Here is a 26,464-nt window from a genome sequence, read left to right as displayed (position 1 = left end):
AGTCTTCATGCTGTTGCTCTAGCCACTGAGCAAAACCATCCAAGGCATGGGATACCTTTTATTTTAAAAATATATATATATATATTTATTGATTTCAGAGAGGAAGGGAAAGGGAGAGAGAGATAGAAATATCAATGATGAGAGAGAATCATTGATTGGCTGCCTCCTGCATACCCCACACTGGGGATTGAGCCTGCAACCTGGGCACGTTCCCTGACCAGGAATCAAACCATGGCCTCCTGGTTCATAGGTCAACACTCAACCATCAACCACTGGGCCACACCGGCCAGGCCTGGGGTACCTTTTTACCAGCATCCAGTGGCCTCATTACCCAGGATTTTTATTTTGTAGGAATCACACTTCCTTTTCAAGTCACTTGCTCATTCGAGGACTTCAGTGGCTTTCTGCCCCAGCGACCCCAGGGACCTACAGGTCTTCCTCTTTCCAGCCCCTGTCCATGCACCAGTCCCCCAAGGCTGTGCTTTGCCCATTGGGGACATTTTCCTTCATTGCAGTCTTCTGAGGTCACCCAAGTGAGTGAGGCCGTTCAGGCAGCTGCACATGTTTTTGGCATGTCCCTACAGCTACAGCTGGGAAGGAGAGAGAGCAGGGACGCAAGGATGACTCACTGAGAGATCATTTGCCTGGTCCCATGAGGCTGTCCTTGGGGAACTGTATGAAATCGGCCTTGGGACAGTCCCGGGAGTGAAGGAGTACAAGTGAATCCACTGATTGCTGTGTCCTCTTGGCCAATATTACCCTGCAGGTGGCACATGTGTGGGTGCTGAGTGGGTTCCCTGGCAGTGTCTACAGGAAAGCTCCAGCATCAAGAGATAGGCCAAGGGCAAGAGGATGTAAAGTGTTGCATAAAGGGAGTGGGGGGGTGTCTGTTAGAGCAGCGATTTTCAATAGCTGTGCTGCAATAAATTTTTAAGACACACAATACCTGACACAGGGCCCTCAGTGGTCCCACAGTGGCTTTTCCATAGGAATGGCCTGTCCTGGCTCAGGCTTCAGACATTGCTAAAATCTCTCAAACAAGCAGCAGCTGGTGTCAACATGTCCCAAATCTATCAGTAAAAGGCCCAAGACCTGGCACTAGCACCAGCCTGCCTTGCTTCACAGCTGGGCCTCATCTGAACACTTCCAAGCCCAATACAAGTAGCAGCTGCAGACCTCTCTGAAGCTCCTGTGGAGTGGCCCCAGGCAGTGGCTGACTCTGCACCTCCCAGGAGGCCCCAGAGTCAGTGCACCCCGTGGACAGCTTCAGACCACACCAGATTACAACCCTACACATCCACAGTGACACACTCATTGAGCACCAAAGCCCCACGGAAGCGAGGCCTGCTCCACAGGGGTGTCTCCTGCACAGCAGCTCTCCCACTGTAGTTGCAGCTGGTCCTCACAGCCAACTGGCCTGGAGGTCAACTCCTCCCAGTGAGGCCAACAACAATCAAGGCTCAACTACAAAAAGCCTGTGCTCTCAGCCCACACAGGGGTGCAACTGGAGTGCCCAGCTCAGGTGACTGGGGAGGCTGAGCTACTAGCACCCAAAGGGCCAACAAGAGGAACCCAAAGAGGCCCACACCAAGACACATCATAATTAAAATGCCAAGGGTTAAAGACAGAGTATCTTAAACAGCAGCAAGAGAAAAGCAGTTAGTTACCTACAAGGGAGCGTCCATTTGACTGTCAGCTGATTTCTCATCAGCAATTTTGCAGGCCAGAAGGGAGTGGCAAGAAATATTCAAAGTGATGAATCGTAAGGACCAAGATTACTCTACCCAGCAAAGCTATCATTTAAATTGAAGGTCAGATAAAGAGCTTCACAGACAAGAAAAAGCTCGAGTTCATCACCACCAAACCAGCGTTACATGAAATGTTGAAGGGTATTCTTTAAAAAGAGGAGGAAGAAGAAGAGATAAAATATCTGAACAATAAAATGTCAACAAATACCTATCAACAATTGAATCTAAAAATCAAAATAAGTGAACAAGAAATTTAATGAACAAAATAAACTGCTGAATAAAATACAATCAGAGGCATGGAAGCATGGAGCAGATTGACGAATCTCAGAGGGAATCCAGCCGTGGGCAAACTGCGGCCCGCGGGCCGGATCTGGCTGTTCTATCTGGTTCTCTCGCTCTCCCCTCCGCTCCTTTACTTTGAATTTATATTAGTTTACACAAACACTCCATCCATGCTTTTGTTCCGGCCCTCCGGTCCAGTTTAAGAACCCATTGTGGCCCTCGAGTCAAAAAGTTTGCCCACCCCTGGGTTAACCAAAGACCTTACCTGTGGACACAGACAATAGGGTGGTGAAGCCTGGGGTGGGGCGGGAACCAGGTGGAGGGGGGCAATGGGAGAAAAAAAGGGGGATATCTGTAATACTCAACAATAAAGATTTAAAAAAGAAAAAAACACACACAAAACAGTGTTTGGATAGAACAGACCTAGGGACACCCCTTCGTCCAGCCTCTGACCACTCTCCAGCATCTTAGCCAGTCACCACCTTCAGAACCACCCCCGAGACCCACCAACACACCGTGTTTTTCTATCTTAACTCCTTATTGCCGAACAACCGCGAGCTCCCAAATTCGTCAGAATTTACTCCACCGAGGTAGAAGCTGCCGTCAACCACCTGGCCAGCCTGCCCTGCGGGCCCCCACACCTACCTCTCTCTGGGCTCCTAGTTCCACCGCTAGGATGTGCCTCTGGAGGGCGTGGGTCACCTCTTCCATGAGTTGGGGCGCTGAGTGTCTCTTAAAGTTGCAAAACCAGCGCGGTGGCCGCATTCTCTTCCAGGACGTGCTAAAGCCTCCCAGGAAGAGTGGGCAAAACCCAGGACGCCCTGGAAGCCGCCCTGGCCTGGAGGGGAACCGAACCAGGACCTTGTGGAGCTGCAGGCCCTTGTGGAGCTGCAGGCCCTTGTGGAGCTGCAGGCCCTTGTGGAGCTGCAGGCCCTTGTGGAGCTGCAGGCCCTGGGTTCTACCCGCATAGACCCTCATCTCTGTGACTTCCTGGAGAACCACTTCCGGGATGAGGAGGTGAAACTCATCAAGAAGATGGACTACACCTGACTCACCTCCGCAGGCTGGCTGGCCGCCACGCTGGGCCCCAGGCTGGGCTGGGCAGGAATCTCTTCGAAAGGCTCACCCTCAAGCACGACTAGGAGCCTTTGGAGCCCAGAGGCCTTTGAGGGGCCCCTCTGCTTCCCCCTGGTGTCTGGCTTTTGCCTGAGCCGGAAACACTAGCCATTCTTTTAGCCACCCTGAAGCCCTCTTCCAAGTATTGGGACCAAATGGAAACAATAAAGCTTTTTGCACCAAAGCAGCCAACGATAGCCCTCTGGTGTGAATGAATCAAAATTACACCTATTTTTTGTTGTCAAGCCGGCAAAAAAAATAATATTTTTTTTTGTGTGTGTGTGTGTGTGTGCCACAGAATTTTAGTCATTAGTGTATGTGTGCCGTGAGATGAAAAATGTTGGAAATTGCTGTGTTACAGCAATATAATGCTAAGCGAACCAAGTCCCGAAAGATGGCCTACAGGCGTGGCATCCTTTTCAATTAACTATAAACAATTATCATCTGCACTTTTTAGGCAGCACATGTTCTACCATAGAACTATATAAAAAGAGGCAAAGAGGTGGTGAAGGGGAGATTCTGGAGGTTACTTCTGGAGAGGAGAAATGGGCAGAGGAGATGGGGAAGCTTGTGGTTACAGTTAAATGGAGGTTACATCATGATACGCTTCACGGTGGCTGCCTTATTAAAAACAGGAAGGGAGGAAGGAGGCCTCGCGTGGACCAACGATCGCAGTGCGAGAGCGTCACGAACCGAGGATGATGACTCATCTGTGCACTTCAGGTCAAAGAGAATGTACAAGTGGTGTATCAATTTTGAACCCTGGTTTTGGACAGACACTTTTCCAAAGCCTGCTCCTGCGCCGGGACCAAGGGCGGCGCTGCTCCCCGCTGGCCACAAGAGGGCGCGCGCCGCTAGGGGAGGGCGCGGACGCCGGCACCGGCCGCCACCTGCGCCTTGGGGTTTTGTTTTTGCAAAAGGAAAGCTGAGCCCAGCTGGGAGCCGTGGCAGCGCCCAAACAGGCGTGGCTGCTGGCAGGAGATCCCGGGGGCTCCCCAGGGAGGGCCCCCGGCCCTCGTGCCGCCCTGGGGTTTCGGGAGGAAGCAGCTGCCCGCCCGGCGAAGCCTCTGTGCGCTCCTGGCCTTGGCCCCGATTTCCTGCTGCGCGCCCCCACCTCCCCCGAGGCCGGCAGAGTTGCAAACGGAGGGCCCGCTGGCTGCATCTACTCCCCGCACAGGCTTGGTCTGGCCTGGCGGGAGTGTGCCGGCGTGGCTCAGTGGTTGAGCGTGGACTATGAACCAGGAGGTCACGGTTCGTGTGCCCGAGTTGCAGGCTCAGTCCCCAGGGTGGGGCATGCAGGAGGCAGCCAATGATTCTCTGTCATCATTGATGTTTCTCTCTCTCTCTGAAATAAATTTTAAAAATATATATTTTAAAAAAGTTTATTTGGCAACACTTAAAAATCAGGAAATGTTTAGCCTAAAAATCCTGATTTCCCCTTCTCTCGGCAACAGTGCGCTGCCGTCCCCTCCCGGCCCTTATTCTGGCTGTCATCGAGGCCCAGAAGTGAGCCACATGGCACACTTCATACCACAACACTCCCTTTTCTGCACAGCTCTACGTGGGGTTCATCAGGGTCTTTTAAAAAATGTGCATAATTTTCTATGTACACTGAAAATTGTAGTAAAACCCAAACGATACAAGGGGCTTCAACCTCCTTGCAAGGTGCCGAGGCGCCAGGTATGCTCAGGCCGGTGGTCCTGGGATGCCCCTCCATCCGGCCTGCTCTGACCTGGGCGGTGCCCTGCCCAGCAGCCGGCCCGGCAGCTCCTTCCATCAAGTTAGGGGCTTCCTAGTGTGTGCCTTTTCCAAGCAGTCAGTCTAAATCATATGTGAAACTCCATGATACCAAACAGGAAATAGGATATCAACACAAAGCATCAATGTGCAACGTTTACTTATTATAAACCCAGTTCCTAAGGACGGTGGGTTAGCTGGAAAAGCCCAGTTTGGAGTAAGGAGCTAGTGGGGCTGTAGCCTCTTCGGCTTCATCCCACTGCTTTTTCTTTCTTTTTTTTTAAAAAAAATATATTATACTGATTTTTTACAGAGAGGAAGGGGGAGGGATAGAGAGCTAGAAACATCGATGAGAGAGAAACATCCATCAGCCGCCTCCTGCACACTCCTTACTGGGGATGTGCTCGCCACCAAGGTACATGCCCTTGACCGGAATCGAACCTGGGACCTTCCAGTCCGCAGGCTGATGCTCTATCCACTGAGCCAAACCGGTCAGGGCCCCGCTGCTTTTTCTTAATTGTGCAGGACAGAGAGGTCCCTGCTCGCCTGGGAGGGGGTGGGAGGCGTTTTAGCAGCTGCAGGCCACAGCAGGGTTCCCGGAGGTGAGGCGTGCCTGTGCGGTTCCCAGTGTCAGCGTTTGCTGCTGAAGACAGCAGTGTGTGCGTTTTAGGTGTTGCCGGATGTTGTGCACATAAAACCAGGTATCCGTGAGCCCCCAGAAGCACCGAGTTCACAGGATGCAGGTCAGAAACCGCCACACGGGGAAGTGGCGGTTGCTGAGGGCCCCAAACCAGCTGTTTCCCTGGCGACACGAATTTGCTTTTCATGCTGGGAAAAGGCTGGGCGGCTGCGCCCAGGGGATGGGCCACTGGGTCACCCAGCATCCCGGCTGGAGGCCCAGGGCCGGAGTGCGTCAGGCCAGGGCCAACTGCCCAGGGAGGAAGCCAGGCAGCGCCAGCCCTGCCCTAACATCCCAGTGGCCCCAGGTGGGGTGGGCACAGGAGACACCAGACCTGGACTCACATCCCAGCTCTGTCACTTACCTCACGTCCCCTCGGCTTTCTCCTCGAGTCTCCAACTCCACTGCCAGGTCGCTCAGGGTGCAGGTGCTTCCCTCAGGCCCTCAGAGACAGGGGCAGGCAGCTCAGTGGTTAGAGCGTCAGCCCGTGCGGAAGGGTAGCGGGTTCAATTCCTGGTCAAGGGCATGTATCTGGGTTGCAGGTTGAATCCCACCCCAGTCGGGGTGCATGGGGGAGGCAACCAATCGATGGTCTCTCTCACATGGGTGTTTCTGTCTACCTTCCACTCTAAAAATCAATGGAGCCCCACAGCATGGCTCAGTGGGTGAGCATCGACCTATGAACCAGGAGGTCACGGTTTGATTCCTGGTCAGGGCACATGCCCGGGCTGTGGGCTCCATCCCCAGTGTGGGGCATGCTGGAGGGAGCCAATTAATAATTCTCTCTCATCATTGATGTTTCTCTCTCTCCCAGTCCCATCCTCTCTGAAATCAATAAAAATATACACTGAGTAGCCAGATTATTATGATCTCTGAATGCATAATAATCTGGCCACTCAGTGTATATCCTATATAATAAAAGGCTAATATGCAAATTGTCCCCTCGACCAGGAGTTCCGACCAGCAGGCAGGCCGGCCAACCACCCATGTCCCCTCCCCCTGGCCAGGCTGGCTGGACCCCACCCATGCATGAATTCATGCACTAGGCCTCTAATATATACACACTGAGTGGCCAGATTATTATGCATTCCGAGATCATAATAATCTGGCCACTCAGTGTATATACACAACAGATTTACCATTTTAACATTTTTTAGGTATACAGTGCAGTGGCATTAATGACATTTACATTATGGTGCCCCATCACCACTGTCCATCTTCCCGAGTGGAAACGGTACCCCTTAAACACGAAGTCCCTATTCCCCTCGCCCCAGACCTGGCAACCACCATCCTACTTTCTGTCTCTGAATCTTGACTACTCCAGGTCCCTCAAGGGAGGGAACCAGACAGCATTTGCTGCTTTGTGCCTGGGCTATTTCACTTAACAGAGTGTCTTTCAGGGTCACCCACGGGGTAGCATGTGTCAGAATGTCCTTGTGTTAAGGCTGCCCGTGTTGCTTTGAGTCCTGCTTTATGTCTCTCGTGAACAGTACTGACTTCCACCCTTGAAATCAATTTACGTTGAAAATATGCATATCTCGAGAGGCCACTGTGCTCTGCATCCTTTACTGGTCTCACCCCCGTGCGTGGTCTCCCGGTAGCATCTCCCCCTGAGCCTCGCGGGCCCCTTCACGTCATGCCTGGTTTTACAACCTTTCACATCAACGGGATCCTGCGCTGTGTGGTCTTTTGAGACTGGTGCCCATCCTGCCAGCTTATCCTTCTGGTTTAATAAGAAATCCTTCTGCAACTGGCCAAGTCAATATTTTATTTAAAAAAACAACCCCCCCCTCGCCCCCGCACACACACACACGCACACACACACGCACACGCACACACATGCACACACTGCTCACGGAGGCAGAGCCGGGAAAGGAGACTGAGATCTCGTCTTTGGGGTCAGGCTTCTCTCCCACAGGCCTGCCTCACGTGAAGAAAGGGCAGATGGCCAAGCTCGATAAATTAGGAGAGGGCTTGGTTTTGACGGGAGACGTAAGGCAGCGTCACTCCCGCGAGGAGTGGGATTTGTGCAGGAGTCTCCAGAAACCTCTCGGTTGTGTGGGGTGCGGTCACCAGTCAGTTTGAAAAGCAGGAGGCAGGGGCCACCGATCTCCCTGGAGGCTGCTTTTCTTTCCCGGACGAGGAGAATCTTCTCCGAGGAAGCCCGGGGAGAGAGGTCCGGAGCAGCTCGGAGCCCAGGAGGGAGGAGAAGGCCCTCCTGTGCCCACCAGCTGGGCAGGGCTTTGGCACAGGAACACAGGTTTGCAAGTCTCTCCTGAGGTCACGGGCCCGCGGGTCCTGCTGCCTGCGGGGCCACACGTCCTGCAGGGCCTCCTGCGGGCCCGGAGGCCGCGGTGTCCTCAGACGGCTGCATCTTGGGAAGGAAAAGGCAATGTGAGGACGGCCGGCCAGGGCAGGGCCCACCCAGAAGTCACACACCATCCGGGTGACCCACGTTCCGCTCGGTGCACTGCCTTCCTCCACCCAGCACTAACTATCATTGCGATTATTTTATTGTTTAAATGCATCTCTAAAAAAAAAAAAAAAATTAGCCCTAACCGGTTTGGCTCAGTGGATAGAGCGTCGGCCTGCGGACTGAAGGGTCCCAGGTTCGATTCCGGTCAAGGGCATGTACCTTGGTTGCGGGCACATCCCCAGTGGGAGGTGTGCAGGAGGCAGCTGATCGATGTTTCTCTCTCATCGATGTTTCTAGCTCTCTATCCCTCTCCCTTCCTCTCTGTAAAAAATCAATAAAATATATATATTTTTTAAAAAATAAGAAAAATTAAATAGCGCAGAGGGGATTCCCATCCCTCTTCCTCCCCACCCCAGGCCGCAACATTTTTTACATTGTGTTCGTCGTTCATTTTTGCCCTTACACAGCTTTCCTGAGATATCATCCGTATCCCATAGAATTCACCCATGGTTTGCACTGTATTCACAGAATTGCACGACAATTTTAGAACATTTTCATCACTTCAACAAGAAACCCCATGCCTATTAGCAGGCAGCCCTGTGTCCCACCTCCCGTGAGCCGTAAGCAACCACGAAGCTACTTTCTGTCTCTGGATTTGTCTATTCTGGCTGTGTCACCTCAATGGGATCCTAACTGTGTGGTCTTTGGAGACTGGCACCCTTTCTGTTAGCTTTTTGCCAGTGATCCTGGGGCGGGGGAAAGGGAAGCTCTTTCTGCAGGAAATGTAATGTAAATGCTGCCACGTTTTTCATGCATTTTTTTTTTTTTTTAAAGAAAAAGAACAAAGAAAGGAAGTGCTAGATCAAAGAAAGAAGAGGATTAATTAAATTAGTGGGTTCAAGCTTTCAGCAATTCTTAGGATAAAAAATATTAGGTATAGGTATGGGGATATATTTATAAGGATGTTCATTACAGTGTTTTTTAGCAGCAAAGAATTACGTAACAACAAAAATCAATGCCCCTCATAGGAGACAACGGTAGCACAGACATGCGACAGGGTCAGTGTGAGCCCATGGAGCCATTAAGAATGACAGAAGCCCTGGTTAGAGTGTTGGCCCACTCACCAAAGGTCCAGGGTTCGGTTCCCATTCAAGGGCATGTCCCTGGGTTGTAGGTTTGATCCCCAGACCCAGTTGGGGCACGTGCAGGAGGCAACCAATTGATGAGTCTCTCTCACATCGATGTTTCTCTCCTTGTCCTCCCCCTCCTCCTCCTCTCCCTCCCCTTCCTCCTCCTCCCTCCCTCCCTTCCACTCTAAAAATCAATGGAAAAAATATCCTCAGATGAGGATTAACAACAAATAAAAAATAAAAAGAATTAAAAAAAGGATGACAAAAAAGAGCACATACCAACATGGGGAAAGTATTTGATAGATGGTCAAGTAGGAGAAAAAGATCAGGTTACAAAATAACCCTTAACGTTCTGATCCTTTTAATCAAAGCGACATGCATACATACATATGTATCTCCAGCTCTCTCCCTCCCTCTCCCTCCCTCTCTCTCCCTCCCTCTCTCTCTCTCCCTCCCTCTCCCTCTCTCTCTCTCTCATCTCCAGCTCCATCTCTATCTCTGTATATTACTCAGAGAGAGAGGGAATACTGGAAGGAAAGACACCCAGCATGTGCTATTTTGGGATAGTGCAAGGACAGATGGTTTTTATTAAAAACATTTTGTTCTTATTTGCATTTTCTAAATGTCCCATATTTTCTCTCTGCCATTAGGAAACAAGGTAAAGAAAACGCTTCTCCATCAGAGGCTGGCATGTTGGGGCATTCCTGGGCGCGGCGGGCACGGGCCGAGCAGAGGTCCCGGGCGCCTGTGCCTCGCGGCCTCCACCACAGCAGCCTGTGATCTGTTGTGAAGGCCGGAACAGGCTGTGTGCCGGTCCCTGAGCTCATGGCGATCACCTGTGTTCGGACAACCAGCACTCACCTGTGGACTGGGTCACACAAGAGACCTTGTACGACAGCCACACGCTCGCCAGGCAGAGGAAGGTGGCCACGAAGCCGAAGATCTGCACGGGAGAGAGGGGAAAGGAAGCTCCTGGGTCAGGGGCCAGCCACTCAGCAGTCTTTCTGCTTCCCGTCCCCGTGCCTGTCCCTGCACTGACTGTGGCGGGGAGGGAGCGCGGGGAATCCTGACCCACACGCTGCGTCCTGGCTCGGGTGCAGACACGAGGCCCTATGCCCAGGGCTCCCGGCTGGGACCCAGGTCTCCGCCCCTCCGCCCTCCTCACTCTGGGCAACTTCCGCGCCCATGTTCAGGTTTGTTTCAAGCGAGCTGGGCCGAGCCACCGTACTTTAGTTATCCTGGGCTAACGAGAAAGAAAAAGGTGGGATCGTGCATTTTAATTTGGGTTTTAAAATGTGTGATGTTCAAATGGATTCTATTGGTGTGATAGCACCGTGTGCATTTCATTCATGACCGTTTCTGCCTGGCTTCAGAGCTGGGTGAGAGCCGGGAGCTGAGGCATTGCCAGCTAGCCTTATGTTGGCACATATTTAAATAATACTGGACTAAAACACATTCAGGCAGCGAGCGCTCCTTTCCTTTCTGAGGGCCCACCCAGTGCTCATCCGTGGGGACCTTACCCCGTCCACCCTCCTCCTCTGCGGATGGGGGACGGGGCACCCAGACAGGAAGAGGGCCTCGCCTGGGGCTCATCCAACGGGCAAGCGAGAAGCAGGCGCACATTCTGGTGTCTGGTCTGGAACCGCGAAGCCTGAAGCCATTTTCCTTACGTGTGAACAAATCTGGCCGCTGCGGCTAGTTTATGGGTCACGTACTCTGTGCCCACCAGTCTTCTAACTCTGCCAGGAGGGTCCTGGGGTGACCCTCTCAGCCCCTCACTTTGCAGCTGAAGAAATGGAGGGACGGGGCTGGCGGTGGGGGGACAACGATTTGTCCAGGGCCACGGAGACAGCAAGGGCCAGACCTGGGGCTGGAGCCCAGGGAGTCTGGCTCCAGGGTCCACATGCTGCTCTGCCTGCGGCCCAGCTGGCCTCAGGCTTGCAAAGCGCCCCAGGTCACTATGTGGCCGCCAAGTGCCCTGGGAAACCACTGCTGCCGTCCAGGAGGAGGGGCCCGGGGCGAAGGGCAGATCTTCAAGGCTGGGCTTTCTCTTCAAGCCTGGCTGCTGGTTTGCACCCCACAGGCCTACGCACCCTCTCCCCTTCCCCCAGCTCCGTCCCCTTGGCTCCGTTGGTACCGATTGTCTGCACAATCATCAGCCGGTTGGAGCCTGTTCCGGCCTCTCATTGTCTGTTCTGCACCATGAGCACATTGTCTGCCATCCTGGTCTCCCACTGTCTGCACTGCATGACTGAACAGCTTCTTCGATGGCCACAGAATGCCCTTCTGGATGGCAGTGCCTCGTCTGCGAATTGTTCCTGGACGCGCCTTGGCCCGGACGCCTGAGCTGCATCACCACTCTCTCTCTCATAAGCAAGGACCCTACCTTTTTATTTCTTCCGGCTCCTCCACGGAGCCAGGCCTGGTCCCAGGCACAGAGACGGTGTGTGACAAACGGGGTGGATTGGGAGGCCAGGGCTAACACCATTCTGTGCAACCTGAAGCATACAACTCATGGGCATCTCCCCATGTGGCCTGACGCACAGTGGGCACAACTTTGCTTTGTGCCTCCTCCACCGGCCTGTCTGCAGGTGGAGCCCTGTGGGTGGCAACCACACCTCTCCTTGGAGACTGCAGGAGGGGGTCCTGAGGGGTACAAGGTGGTGGAGGGGAGGGAGGGCTGTGGGTGGCACTTAAGGGGCATGAGTGTTTGGAGGAGTGACCTTCTGCCCCAAGCCGACCTTTAGAGGGCAGACTCTGCCCCTCAGTGGGATTCCGGGAGCGAACCCACTCTTGGCCCAAAGCCTGGGGAATTTCGGTAAAGTTTGCAAATGAAAGAGTGGCTGTCACGCAGACAGCTTTTCCTAAAACTCCTTTTAAAAGTCTTGCTCCTTAGTGAGGCAAATCGGTACTGGCCCACAGGCCGCCAAACGGAAAAGAATTCGCTAAATCAGAAATCATATGACGGGAGTCTATAAATCTTTACAATAACGGCATACCCGTACGTATACTAGCATGTGCGTGTGTATTTGTGTGGCAGGTATAGATGGGTCCCACAGCACTGCAGTTCTGTACATTTCCATGCTACCTCTATTTAGGCTATCAGATGGGTCCATGTCCCCTCGGAAAGGAATAGGAGGATTCCTTCCCGGCCTGAATGTGGCTAAAAGTTAGGACTGATAAAGCTAGGACTGACAGCCGACATCACCAGCAGATCACAGTGCTGTTCCCTTGGGCCCAAGAGGCTCCAGAATATTTCCCTGCACGGGGCCGAGGCGGCCACGAGTAAATGACCACCACGGACACGTGATTCCAAGTCCACGTGCCACCCGGTTTGAGTGGCGGCTGCAAGAGAGAGGCCCGGGCCGCCGGGGCGATCTGTGTGCCGACAGCCCTGAGGATTCACCTCCTGGGACCCTCTGTGTGAGCCTCTTTGGAGACCGGGGCTGGCTGGATCAAGGTGGGTACCGATTCTGAGAAAGGAAGGCCCCAGAAAACAACCCCTCCGCTGTCCCCGTCAAGAAGGAGACGAGCACGGAAAAGCATGGATTCGCTGCGAAGGCGCCCGAGGAGATCCTCACCGAGGCGGCCACCAGCTCGCTCTGGTTGTAGCTCTTGGAGGCGGCCACGATGGAGGCGATGAGGAGGAGCAGGGTGCCAATTAAATAGTGCAGGAGTTCCTGGGGGCAAAAACAAAGCAGAGCCGTGGGTCGGAGGGCCACTCCCGGTGCCGAGGCAACCGGGCGTCGGAGGAGATGGACAGAAGGGGAGGGAGTGTAACACCCCGGCAGGAGCAGCGCAGATCCCAGCCAACGGATGCGTCAGGTGGCCAGGAGGACGCGTGAGGCTGGCCAGGATGCGGCCGAGCAGGAGAGAAAAGATGCCAGGCAGGCAGGGAGGAAGGGGACAGAGAGGAAGGACGCTTCCTGTGTGAGGACGGAAATCCACTAAAGGCTGCTCCACTCCGGAGACCAACCTGTAGACAGTACCTTGACCTCCGGCCAAAGCTACTACAAAGCACCTGAACTTCTCCCAGCACCCAGGCTGGAGAGTTTAAGCAAAGCTCCAGCCCCCGAGAAGCGAGGCCCCTTAAAGAGATGGGTGCCTCTCGCTTCTGCCTCAGAGAATATTTTGGGCTCACAATGTGCTGGCTCTGGTGGCTGCCTGTCCTGTGAACTGTTTTTTTTAAAAAAAACATATTTTATTGATTTTTTTACAGAGAGGCAGGGAGAGGGATAGAGAGGTAGAAACATCGATGAGAGAGAAACATCGATCAGCTGCCTCCTGCACACTCACTACTGGGGATGTGCCTGCAACCAAGGTACATGCCCTTGACCGGAATCGAACCTGGGACCCTTCAGTCCGCAGGCCGACGCTCTATCCACTGAGCCAAGCCGGTTAGGGCGTGTGAACCGTTTTTCAGTTGTGGACTTGACAGGTGCGTGGCCCCCTCAGACCCGGTGTCAGAGCCTGGAGTGTGGTCCCCGGCCCTTCTGTGAAGTGCTGGGGTGTGGGGTGGGCTCCGGCACTCTCGCTCCTAAGCTCCCCTGGTTTTGTCTGCTTTTTGTCTTCCCTCTTCTCTTCTCTCCAGAAGCGCACCTGAGGCCCAGCTCTGCGGGTACGTCTCCTGGGGGGACTGACTCCACCTTTGCTCCGCCCCCTGGCCCACAGGGCTGTCCACTGCCGCCCCACTCACTCTCCAGGATTAGGATGTCACTCAGCAGCATGGAAGCACTTGCACCGCTTCCTCCTTCCTCCCCAGTAAATACCAAGTCAGAGCAGAACTGGGGTTCGAGGCCATTCGTAATGCTCACTCTGAATCCAGAGCGTGCGTGTGCATTTGCCGTCTCCAGCGAGAGTTCAGAGATGATTCCTTCGTGAAGTTCTGCCCATCAGGGCGGGCGGCTGTTCAATGTTGGGCGAGCATCCCACTTTCAGGCTGCAGCTCCTGTCAAAGCCGTGCCAAACCAAAGACCCCGGCTTCTCCCCGAGCGACGAGAAAGGAGTATGGCAAGGTGGACCACGGAGACTCGGACCAAGAGCAGATGAGTAACTGGAGGTTCCCTACTCCAAGATTCTCTGGGGAAAATGACTGGAGAGGGAGTCCTAAAGGGAGGGTGCCAACTTGTACTGGGCTAAAAAAAATGCGTGGCTGATGTACCCTTCCAACATTCACTCCCCTTTCAGCCACCCTCCTCCTCCTCCCCAGCTTTATTCTCTCCTGTGCTTGCTCCTTGTGAGTATCGGGAAGCCCAGAGCAGCTTGCTCTCAAAAGCAGCAAAAAGGTGCCATCCCTTTGAAAGGGGCCTTACAACGTAGGGACATAAAAGGAATTTCTCTTAAAAATGTGAATGATTAAACAATTCAACCAAGAAGCAGAGGTTGTCAGACGAGATTAAAAAAAAAAAAATCCAACTACATGCTTTCTATAGGAGACACACTTTATATTCAAAGATACAAATGGGCAAATAGGTTGAAAGTAGAAGGATGGAAAAGGTGTGATTCCAATAGCAACCAAAAGAAAGCTAGCGCGGCTATCGTTGTATCAGACAAAGTAGATTTTAAAACAAAAAATGTTACCAGAGATTAAAAGGGACATTTTATAACGATGGAAATGTCAACTCGTCAGGAAAACGTAACAATGATAAACATGCACGCACCTAATAACAGAGCAACAAAACACATGAAACAAAAACTCAAATAAATGGATAATTCAAAAATAATAAAGTTGGAGGCTCCAATACCACATAATGTTTAGAACAAGTAGGGAGAAAATCAACCAGGACATAGAAGGCTCAGACAATACTACAGAACCACTAGACGTAACAGGCATCTATGAAACATTCTATCCAACTACAGTAGAATATACATTCTTCTCAAACGCACATAAAACAACCCCAATAGCTGTAAAAGGACCGAAGTCATGTGAGGTGCCTTCTCCAACTACGACGGAATGAAATTAGAAATCAATAGCAGATAGAAATTTGGGAAACTCACCAATTTGTAGAAATTAAACAATGCCTTCCCTAACCAATTCATGGGTCAAAGAGGAAATCACAACGGAAATTAGAAAAATACTTGGAGAGGAATGAAAATGAACACCCAATCCACCCAAATTATGGGAAGCAGTGCTCCGGGAGACGTCTATAGCTGTAAATGCAAAAAGAAGGAAGGTTTCCTATTCATAACCTAACCTTCACCCTAAGACACTGGAAAAGATGAGCGCAATAACCCTAACGCAAGAAGGAAGCCGGAAAATAACAAGTGCTGACAAGGACGTGGAAAAAACTGGAACCCGAATACACTGCTGATGGGAATGTAAACGGATGTGCCACTTTGGAAACCAGTCTGGCAGGTCCTCAGACAATTAAACATAGTGACCCTGTGACCCAGCAATTCCACTCGGAGTTATATTCCCAAGTGAGTGACAGCATGTCCATACAAAAAACTTGCACATGAATGTCCATGGCAGCGTTGTTTATAATAGCCAAAAGGTGGCAACAACCCAAATGTCCATCAGTGATGAACAGATGGGGTATATCTGTTCACTGGAATATTACTTGGCTATTATGAAAAGGGAAAAAAAAAAAAAAAAGTACTGACACACGATACAACTTAGATAAACCATGAAAACACTCTGCTACGTGAAAGAAGCCAGTCACAGAAGACCATATAGAAGATTCCATTTACAGGAAATATCCGGAATAGGAAAATTTATAGAGACAGGAAGTACACTGTGGTTGGTCAGGGCTGGAGGGGCGAGGGGTTGAAGGTGACAGTGAAAGGGCATGGAGTTTCTTTTCGAGCTGAGGAAATGTTCTAAAGTTGATTGTGGTGATGGTTGCACAGCTCTGGGAATATACTAAAACCCACTGAATTATACACTTTAAATGGGTACCCGTATGGCATGTGAACTACCTATCAATAAAGCTGTTTTAAAAAACAATCTATATATATAAAAGGCTAATATGCAAAGGGTCCCCTCGGGTGTCCGACTGGGAGACCAGGAGTTCGATCGCTCGCTATGATGTGCACTGACTACCAGTGGGCGGCGCAGAACGAAGGCAGGCCCCGGAAGCCGACAGCCAGGGAGGGAAAGCCCTGGCTGGCAGCCAGAAGGCCCCGGTTGGCCCTGATCACTGGCCAGGCCTAGGGACCCTACCCGTGCATGAATTTCATGCACTGGGCCTCTAGTATAGTGGGAAGAGAAAACCCTGGCAACTTTGAAATCTTTCCTCAGACTCTGCCGGTCCATTTTAGCGGACAAATGTTATCATTCAATACTCACAACGGTACAAATACCCATCACCTTGGTCAGCTTCTTCCTTCCATGTTCCTCCTCCCAACCCCCACACACAGCCCATTATCTGTCACTTGAGGGGAGGATAAACACCGGGGTGAGAGGCAGAGTTTTCCCGTAGCTGGAAGGTGAGCGTTAGAAAGCAGTGGGACATCAGACAAGCAGAGATGTCCACCAAACAGTGGGAAATTCAGGACTGAAGCAGCGAAGGATGGTGCAAGAGGTGGGGGGTGGGCAGACGAGAGGGCTCCAGGGGGTCTCAGTGCCCAGCTAATAATCTGACTTTTGCGCCGAGGGCAGGGCCAGGCCACTCCCTTACCGACAGGGGCCAGCTGATGCAGGTGAGCACGCGGTAGAGGCGGAAGAGGTGGACCAGGTAGAAGGCGAGGATCATGATCAAGTTGCAGATGGTGACCACTTCGAAGTATCTGTAAGCGCTCTGGCTGATCCACGGGGAGCTCCTCACGCAGATGAAGGCGATCAGCAGGCTGACCTGAGACATAAGCACAGACACCTCAGAGAAATGCCACCAGGACAGGCGCCCGGGAACGAACAGCAACAGCTTAACAGAAACACGAACAACAACCGAAAACTGAGGGACTGCTGTTTTCCTACAAATAGGCTGGACGGGTACAGTTTCAGGGTGTTTTCCTACAAATAGGCTGGACGGGTACAATTTCCTGCAGTACAAGCTTTTAAACTCTCTTTTTGTTGTTGTTAATCCTCACCAGAGAATATTTTTCCATTGTTTTTTGTGTGTGTTTTTTTCAGGGAGTGGGAGGGAGAGAGAAACATCGATGTGAGACACATCGATTGGTTGCCTCCCACATGTGCCCCAACCAGGACCGGGGATTGAGCCTGCAACAGAGGTACATGCCCTTGACCGGAATCAAACCTGGGACCCTTCAGTCCACAGGCAAGTCGACGCTCTATCCACTGAGCCAAACCAGTGAGGGCTAAACTCTTTTTTTTAAAAAAGATTTTATCGTTTTTTAAAATATATTTTTTATTTATTTCAGAGAGGAAGGGAGAGGGGGAGAGAGAGAAAGAAACATAAATGATGAGTGAGAATCATTGATCGGCTGCCTCTTGCACGCCCCACACTGGGGATCGAGCCCGCAACCCGGGCATGTGCCTTGGACCGGAATCAAACCCCGGACCCTTCAGTTCGCAGGCTCCATCCACTGAGCCAAACTGGCTAGGGCAGGATCTGTTTTAAAAAGGACAACTTTTTAGGACAAAATTTATTTTATGTTGCCCCTTCCCTACAGAACGGTGATTCTCAAAGGGTGTGTGCGTTGTGGGGAGTGGGTTGTGACCTTTGGCAATGCCTGGAGACATTTTTGGCTGTCACACCTGTGGTGGGGGGTGCTATTGGCATTGCATGGTACAGGTATGGGTGCTGCTAATGAGGCCACAATGCACAGGATGGTCCCCGGTCTCCTGTGTAGCCCAGACTGTTGTGCTGCTGTGGAGGGACCTGCTGTAGGAAATGGGAGTCTGTGGAGAGAATTAAACCACAAAAACGGATCCAACGCTGGTAAAGCGGTCAAGGCTAAAAACGCTTGCTTTCTGAAGCCCCTCATTTCTAGCACACTCCCCAGGCCCTCCGGAACAGGCACAGCAGCCAGGGGTGCCCATGAAAAGGCTCTGCTCCACAGATCAAAGCAGAAGAGCGTGACCCACGAGAAGGGACCCTCCATACTGGCCTAGTTCCCTTTGCTAATGAGCAACGTATTTTCATGTTCTCGGTTCCTCTCCAGCCAGCCAGCCAGCCGTGGTAATAGAATGATTCACACCTTGAGGTTGTTTCAAGGCCGAGGGGAGGCTTGCCTGCTTCAGGAGCGTGCATGCTGGCCAGTGCTTGGCTGTGTCGGTCCCCACGCCAGATCTCCTCGACCTCTCAGTCCTACACCGACCCCCTCGGGGCTGGGGCGGTTTTATTCAAGGCCCGCCTTAAACAATGCACACAACCCAGGGGCAGGCGGTGCATTCCGGTGAGGAAGCAGTTCTGCACCGAATTTAATGCAGAGATTAGAATAATTCTCACCACCTTTCATCTGTGACAGTAGCTCTTTCTTGTGGTAACACAGAGATGTGTGGGGTTTCCCAGTGACCAAAAGGGGCCCGGGCAGGTCTCCCCCGAGCTCCCAGGCTGAGAGCACATCGCTGCTCCACCGCAGCCCCTCAACCCTCCCTGGGCAACTCGCTGTGAAACGAGACTTCCTGAACTCTGTCCACCGGCCGAGTCCGCCTACCATGCCCTCTGCTTTAGGCAAGCCCAATTCTGGGAAGTCTCATTTAGACAGCAGAGGGTGTGCCCGTAGGCAAGCTGCTGAGAGCTTCCCTTTTGCCCAAGGCTTCTCCCACCCCTAGTTTAGGGAGCCAGCATCTCAGCTAGTGCACTTGACCAAAAAAAAAAAAAAAAAAAAAAAAAGTTGATTGATACCAATCTTCTCAGGAATTCTCCTAAGGCCTGTCGGTGGCCTCTGCAGAGGCTGGAGACCCGGGAATCAGTCAGATCCATGCCGAGGCGGGCGCCAGGAAGGAGAAGCATAAGAAGGGACAAAGCAATGGTGGAGAAAAAGGCCCTGGGGTGTTGGTCCCCCACCCCCGGCTGACCCGCTCAGGACCTCTTCTTGTTCCCTGTTAGAAAAGCAAATCCAGTCCTAACCGGTTTGGCTCAGTGGATAGAGCGCCAGCCTGCGGATTCAAGGGTCCCAGGTTCAATTCTGGTCAGGGGCATGTACCTTGGTTGCAGGCATGTACCCAGTGAGAGGTGTGCAGGAGGCAGCTGATCGATGTTTCTAGCTCTCTGACCTTTTCTTATAAGGCCACTAATCCTATTCAGGAGGATTCCACCCTCAGGACCTAACCTACCTCCAAATACCCTCCTGGTGGGAATAATTTCAACAAGAGAATAAGTGTAGCCGAAACCGGTTTGGCTCAGTGGATAGAGCGTCGGCCTGCGGACTGAAAGGTCCCAGGTTCGATTCCGGTCAAGGGCATGTACCTTGGTTGCGGGCATGTCCCCAGTAGGGGGTGTGCAGGAGGCAGCTGATCGATGTTTCTCTCTCATCGATGTTTCCGGCTCTCTATCCCTCTCCCTTCCTCTCTGTAAAAAAATCCAATAAAATATATTAAAAAAAAGAAAAAAAGAAAAGCAAATCCACAAACACGTCTGAATTCAGGGATGAGTAGGAGTTCTGACCTCGGGATGGAGTGAAGGAGTGCCCCCTGGCTCCTTTCATCAAGGTGTTTTTAAAATATATTTTATTGATTTTTTACAGAGAGGAAGGGAGAGGGATAGAGAGTTAGAAACATCGATGAGAGAGAAACATCGATCAGCTGCCTCCTGCACACCTCCTACTGGGGATGTGCCTGCAACCAAGGTACATGCCCTTGACTGGAATTGAACCTGGGACCTTTCAGTCCGCAGGCTGATGCTCTATCCACTGAGCCAAACCAGTTAGGGCTCATCAAGGTTTTGTGGATAATCCTCACCCGAGTATTTTTCCCATTGATTTTTTTAAGAGAGAGTGGAAGGGAGGGGAGAGGTGAGAGAAAACACCGAGGTGAGAGACACACACAGACTGGTTGCCTCCCATACACGCCTGGCCGGGCCGGGAACGAACCTGCCACCCAGGTACAAGCCCTTGACTGGGTATTGAACCCCGGACCCTTCGGTGCTTGGGCCGACACTCTAACCACTGAGCCACACAAGCCAGGGCTCATCAAGGTTTGTTCTTCTATACTGAACTGTGATGAGCACTGGAAATAAAATATCTAACATAATATGTCCATTAAAAGCAACGTTGCAAGGACCCTCAGCTTAGGGCCTCACAAACCAGCCCCATCATCTCAGATTAGAAACCAGCCCCTTTGCTCCAAACTGTGTCCCTTCTGACTCCACACGGTGAGAAGAGAGACGCTTTTTGTGAAAGGAGCGGTGGGTTTCAATTTCACAGGAGACGAAGCAGGCAGACATCCCCCGAGAGACACACTTGTCCCCTGAGAACTCGGGAACGCAGACAAGCTGGTCCTAACTCCGCAGCCAGGCGCCAGACAGCCTGGCCAGGTTCTCAGCCGGTGGTGTCCCCCAAACTCCCCGCAACGCCATGGTGAAGACCTGGAATGAAGGTGACTTGACAAGCAGCCGGTGCCAGAGGGCACCTCGGCCCTCCCTTGTCTCCCCTGGGTCAGGTGCCTCCTGCTCCAGCAGGGCCGAGACAGACCACCGTGGGACTGGAGCGGGGAGAACCTGAGCCAAAGGCTCACACAAACACTTCAGTATAAAAGGTTCCATCACTGAGCCTCATTTTAGGATCCGCGTATCCTACTGTGATGCTCTCGTGTGCACGTTCTAAACTGGTGTTTCTCCTGTTGGTCTAATCTCGTGTCCATGTTACTATTTTATGACTGGCCCATCCATAAGATCGAAATAAGGGTAGAGGGGGTTCTCCCCGTCCCTGACTCCCCGGAGGAAGAAATGGAATTTTGAAGGCTAGCTGGACAACGTTTGGAGAAGACTCAAGAGGTATGTTCTGGAGATGCTTCCCTCTGAGCTGGACAGCAGAGGCGTGGGGTGGGCTCATGGGCCCTGCCACCTGCCGCCTGTGCCCTCAGCAGGCCTGACCCCTCCATGCCCCTGCCCAGTCTGGTCCACTGAGCATGCCTGTGTCTGGCTGAAGCTGGCACCAGACACGTTTTGTTTTAAGAGCCCTGGGCTGGATTCTGGCAGGTCACCTGACCCCATTGTCTCCCAGAGTTTTTTATTCTGACCTTGGAATACTGTGTCAGTGAGAGAGGCAGGCAGGAGGAGGGGAAGTAACGAATGAAAGGCAACATCAAAACGTCTCAGGCCTGCCCTGGCCGGTGGGACTCCGTGGTCACACCAAAGGGTCTCGGGTTCGATTCCCAGCCCAGGGACGTACCTGGGTTGCAGGTTCAATCCCTGGCCCTGTCAGGTGCGTGTGGGAGGCAACCAATCGATGTGTCTCTCTCACATCAATGTTTCTCTCTCTCTCTCTCTCTCTCCCACTCTCAGTGGAAAAAATATCCTCGGGTGAGGATTAACAAACAAACAAAAAAGCCTCAGGCCCAACTCCAAGAGGCTTTTCTGCAAAAGCCCGGGAGATGAAAGCCAGGCGTGTTCAAACGTCAGACACGCGAATGCTGAGACTCAGGGTAGAAACGGCATGGAGATGTAAGCAGGCCCATATGTGACTTTGTCTGACAGTGGGCAGACAGGAAGAGGAATGCACACTGTTCCCATCTTTGGCTGAATTCTGCCCTGGGGTGTAGGCAAATTTACCCCTGCCTTCCTGGTAAAGCCCCCACTAGTCATCACCAGAAAACAGCCCTGGTGCCATCTCACCAACACCCACGGGGAGAGAACCTCACCCTGGCTTACTTCCTCTGGGCCCCCGTCTCACTCACCAACATCAGACTTCTGCTTCATAGGCTTCTTCCCACCTCTCACACCCAGCTCACAGTTCTGTTCTGTAGTCAAATATAAAAATGCCATAGAAAACCCAAGGGAGGCCCTAGCTGGCATGGCTCAGTGGATAGAGCATCGGCCTGTGGACTGAAGGGGCCCGGGTTTGATTCCAGTCAGGGCACGTGCCCGGGTTGCAGGCTCGATCCCCAGTGAGGGCCCAGTGAGGGGCATGCAGGAGGCAACTGATCCACAATTCCCTCTCATCATTGATGTTTCTATCTCTCTCCCCCTCTCCCTTCTTCTCTGAAAGCATAAAAAAAAATATATTAAAAAGAAAGAAAACCCAAGGGAGGGGGAATAACCTAGGGAACATTCTGTCAGGGGTCCTCGGGTCCAGGCCTCAAGCAGCCGCGTAATGTACTGGTTTCTGAATAGAACCAAAGTCACCTGCAGTAAACGAAAAAACCAGAGCCTGTGTGTGTCCGTGCTGGGAATATTTCTGGAAGGCCACGGAAGGAGCTGCGAACAGTGGTTGCTTCTGGGGAGGAGAATGAATTATTTAGTGGTTTAGAAAATGCGTTTGTTGTGTTCTCTTGTGTTCTAAAGATCACAGATTAAGTTGTAAAATAGAATGTTTTAAGGACCTGTCTCGGGGATCTTTCATGGCACATATGTACAGACCTACCCATTTCTCTTAATTGGCTGCAGCTTTATTTGACCCAGGGTTTCTGAGCATTAGCACTGGTGACATTTGGGGCCATCTTATAGAACTTTTAACAGCCAGTAGCGACAACCGAAAATGTCTCCGGACATTTTCAAAGGTCCTCTGGGCGAGAACCATTGCTTTAGACAGCCTTTTATTAACGGGCGTTTATCCCATCCCCAGTTTCTGACGAATACAGACAATTTTGCTAATGTATTCTTGAACATACTTCTTTGTATGTATGAACACTTCTAGAAGATTCCTGGAAGTGAAATTACTGGGTGAAAGCATTTTTACACTTAAGATTTTGATGTTGCTCTGGCCAGTTTGGCTCAGTGGATAAAGCGTCGGCCTGGGAACTGAAAGGTCCCAGGTTCGATTCCGGTCAAGGGAACATGCCCAGGTTGTGGGTTGATCCTCAGTGGGGGACTTGCAGGAGGCAGCCAATCCACCATGATTCTCTCTCATCATGGATGTTTCTATATCTCTCTCCCCCTCTTCCTTCCTCTTTGAAATCAATAAAAAATATATTAAAAAACAACAACACAAATGTATTATTAAAAAAAAAAAAAAAGATTTTGATGTTTGCTGCCAAAGGCTATCCAAAGAAGATATGAGTTGCCCTGGCTGGTTTGGCTCAGTCAATAGAGCGCCAGCCTGTGGACTGAGGGGCCCCAGGTTTGATGTTTGATTCCAGTCAAGGGCACATGCCTGGGTTGTGGGCTCGATCCCCAGCAGGGGGCGTGCAGGAGGCAGCCAATCGGTGATTCTCTCTCATCATTGATGTTTCTTTCTCTCTCCCTTCCTCTCTGAAATCAATAAAAAATATATTAAAAAAAAACAACTTATCATTAAAAAAAGAAAAAAAAAAGAAGGTATGCGTTTCTCCGCATAGGAAATCTTGACAACACAGATTATCGTCAGCGTCACAGAGCTGTGGCAAAGGATGGCATGATTCATTCACCCGATGTTGAACTGAGTACCTACTATGTGCAGGGCATGCTGCGGGGAGCAGAGTAAGAGTGAAACCCATGGGGTCCCTGACCTCGCCGAGCCTGCATTCGAGTTGGGGAGAAGGGTAGTGAGCAAGTTAACCAACAAACACGTCGCGAGGCACCGATTGCCAAGGCAGGGTTTTTTGCAGATGTTCACTGGCCGGGAGCTAAGTCTGGGTCTTCTGTGAATTAGGCATTTTATGGGAAATCAGTCTCTCAGCGGTTTGTTCTCCTAGATGATGTATTGTAGAACTGTATTCCTGAAACAGATGTCATTTTATTAACCAATGTCACACCAACACATTCAATTTTTTTAAAAGTTTGTTTTTCTGAGGGCATGTGCCTGAGATTCTCCATTTCATACCCTCTAAAATATCCATTTTATTTGTTTGCTTGCTTGCTTATTTATTTTAATCCTCACCATCAATGGAGGATATTTTTCCATTGATGTTTTAGAGAGAGTGGAAGGGAGGGGGAGAGACAGAGAGAGAAACATCGATGTGAACACATGGATTGGCTGCCTCCTGCATATGCCCCGATCAGGACTAGGAGTCGTGCCTGCAACCGAGGCACGCACCCTTGACCGAAATCAAACCTGGGACCCTTCAGTCTGCAGGCTGATGTTCTATCCACGGAGCCAAACCGGCTAGGGCCGTTGTGGTTACTATCGGTAACCATAGTGTCTGGAGCAGATACCGGAACAAAAACAAAAAAAGGTCCCACTTGCTCTGTTTTGAAAGTAGCACATGAATTGTTCTGAGTTTCATGTTTTCATTCTTTGTACAGAAAGGGTGAGTTCTGTCCAGAGGGCGGTGATGAGCCCAGGTGAGAGAGAGACCACATCTGGGACTGCACCTGGGACTCTGTCTTAGAAACGTCCCCTCAGCAGAGATGCGCTGGGGGCAGGCTCAGCGGAAAGGCAGCTGTCGCCTCTGGGAACGCTGTTACTGACTATTCTGCAGCGAAACCCGCTGTGGTGGAGATGACCTGAGAATCCCCGCCTCCATCCTGTATCACCGAGTGGATGCTCATCCGGACTCCCTGGCAGACAGGAGGCACTGGCTGATGGGGCTGAACCTGCTGCTTTAGGTAGCGGGGTACGGAAGGCAAGAACTGCTGCCTCGGCATTCTCTCAGCCCCACACCCGAGCGCTCCGCTTGGGAGGGTCCTTTCTTGATGCTCCCTGGTAAGATTTCATTTGAAAGGAAGATCCTACTACCAACTATCTCTACATATCGGTTTTCTTTAAATTGAACGCGGCAACTCTCTCCACAGTGCTGCAGCCACAGGTAGGCTCGTTCGAGTTTGGTGAGCTCTTCCCGCCAAATGTGGCCAGGAGCCTCCTGGTCCCAACAGGATGAAAGACACATGGCCCGTGCTGAGTCACACTAGCTACCTCAGCTGACTCCTGCCCAGCTCAGAAGACAGACGCCAACCCCCACACATGGAAGCCAGCCTAGGTCACGATTACCAGAGCCTACCCCAGATGACTTCAGTCATGTAACTAATACACCCTTATTGTTGTATGCCACCGTGATTTGGTGACTATCTGTCATGCAGCAAAGGCTAACCGATACATCCGCTTTCCGAATTTTCTTGGTTTCCCAGTCAGGCAGCCCTAGTTTTTAAAGTGGGAAGAAGAGCCTGGCCGGCATGGCTCAGGGGCTGAGCATTGACCTATGAACCAGGAGGTCAACAGTTAGGTTCCCGGTCAGGGCACATGCCTAGGTTGCAGGCTTGGTCCCCAGTGGGGGGCATGTAAGAGGCAGCCAATCAATGATTCTCTCTCATCATTGATGTTTCTATCTCTCTCTCCCTTTCCCTTCCTCTCTGAAATAAATAAAAAAAATATATTAAAAAAATAAAGTGGAACGAAGGATAAAGTTATTTATTTAATGATTATTTATTGAGTACCAACCATGTTCTCAGTCCTGTGCTGAAAACTAGCGATAGAAGGCGACGTTGGTTTCCATTTTACCAGAGACAACCCTAAGGAAACCTTGATGCGTGCCAAGTAGTGATGCTGCTCAGGACTTTGGCCACTGTCCTGGGGAAATCAATATAAGGAGAAGCTGTACGGCCAGTCTCAGCAGGAGGCCTGGCATCCAGCCCTGGGCACTTGCCAGAAGTCATCGCCTGTGGAGTGTGAGAATGTGGGTGTGGGATGCCTTGATTAAAAACCCAGGCAGCATAATGCCAAAGCAGTGCCAGGCTGGGTAAGAAGACATTAGTCAGGGATAAAAAATGACAAAGCAAGTACACGTGAACCATTAAGGGTTTGTAAGCATGTGTCACTAGTGAAAAACCACAGTGGTGAAGGATGCGTGCTTGCCATATGGCACCCAGTGAGGCGTCAAGAAGGAAGTCTGATTGCTGGCCAAAGGTTGGCCTCCAATCAGAATAAGTGAGGATGAATGGGCGCATAAGGCATGGCTGGCAACCCCCGTCGGTCCAATAGTCATTTCACAAACACAACTACTTAGTGGGCCAGTTCGCCTCCCTGGGCCTCAGTTTCCTCACCTTTAAAATGGGGATAATAACAGACCTACCACAGAGTGGATATGAAGATTAAAGGGGCCTTCATCTGGGTGCAATATTTAGAACAGCAGAGGGAACACTGCGAAGGAAGGCACAGGGGTGGAAAAACACAGGGCACATGTGGGAACTGGGGAGCTGTCCTTTTTGGGCAAACCCTACACGTGTGTGAAGGGGAGCAATGGGATCGAAGATGGCAGGGAGCAGCGGGGCACCAGATTCCAGGCTGAGAAAGTAGGCATTATTGGGGGGCAATGGGGAGTCAGTGAAGGTTCCTGAGCAGAAAAGAGCCTGAGGCAGAGTTGCACTTTCAGAAAATCAATGACCCAGTGGACTGGAGATGGGGAGGAGGCTCAGAGGTCAGTTAGGGGGAGGCAGTGTCA

At 51.5% G+C, this 26,464-nt stretch overlaps 2 protein-coding genes across 3 annotated transcripts in view; one reads left to right on the top strand and one right to left on the bottom strand.

Annotated features, from left to right (window-relative positions):
• Positions 1–10,555, top strand: part of CMTM6 (CKLF like MARVEL transmembrane domain containing 6) — a 40,750-nt gene extending 30,195 nt beyond the window's left edge. The window contains exon 5 of the mRNA XM_080672519.1: positions 9,759–10,555. Coding sequence (XP_080528645.1) covers positions 9,759–9,898 — 140 coding nt within the window. The 3' untranslated portion in view covers positions 9,899–10,555. The remainder of the gene's footprint in view (positions 1–9,758) is intronic.
• Positions 7,309–26,464, bottom strand: part of CMTM7 (CKLF like MARVEL transmembrane domain containing 7) — a 46,951-nt gene continuing 27,795 nt past the window's right edge. The window contains exons 2-5 of one of the 2 annotated variants that reach the window (XM_080672520.1): positions 16,728–16,901; positions 12,690–12,788; positions 9,970–10,051; positions 7,309–7,936 (exon numbers count right to left, since the gene is read on the bottom strand). In XM_080672520.1, the coding sequence (XP_080528646.1) occupies positions 7,923–7,936; positions 9,970–10,051; positions 12,690–12,788; positions 16,728–16,901 (369 nt within the window). In that variant the 3' untranslated portion in view covers positions 7,309–7,922. The remainder of the gene's footprint in view (positions 7,937–9,969; positions 10,052–12,689; positions 12,789–16,727; positions 16,902–26,464) is intronic. The other variant, XM_080672521.1, reaches the window with a different exon arrangement.

Source organism: Plecotus auritus (genome assembly GCF_963455305.1).
Source record: "Plecotus auritus genome assembly, chromosome: 6".
Taxonomy (NCBI): domain Eukaryota; kingdom Metazoa; phylum Chordata; class Mammalia; order Chiroptera; family Vespertilionidae; genus Plecotus; species Plecotus auritus.
The sequence above is the reverse complement of the archived record's forward strand: the minus strand, read 5'-3'. Positions and strand labels throughout refer to the sequence as shown.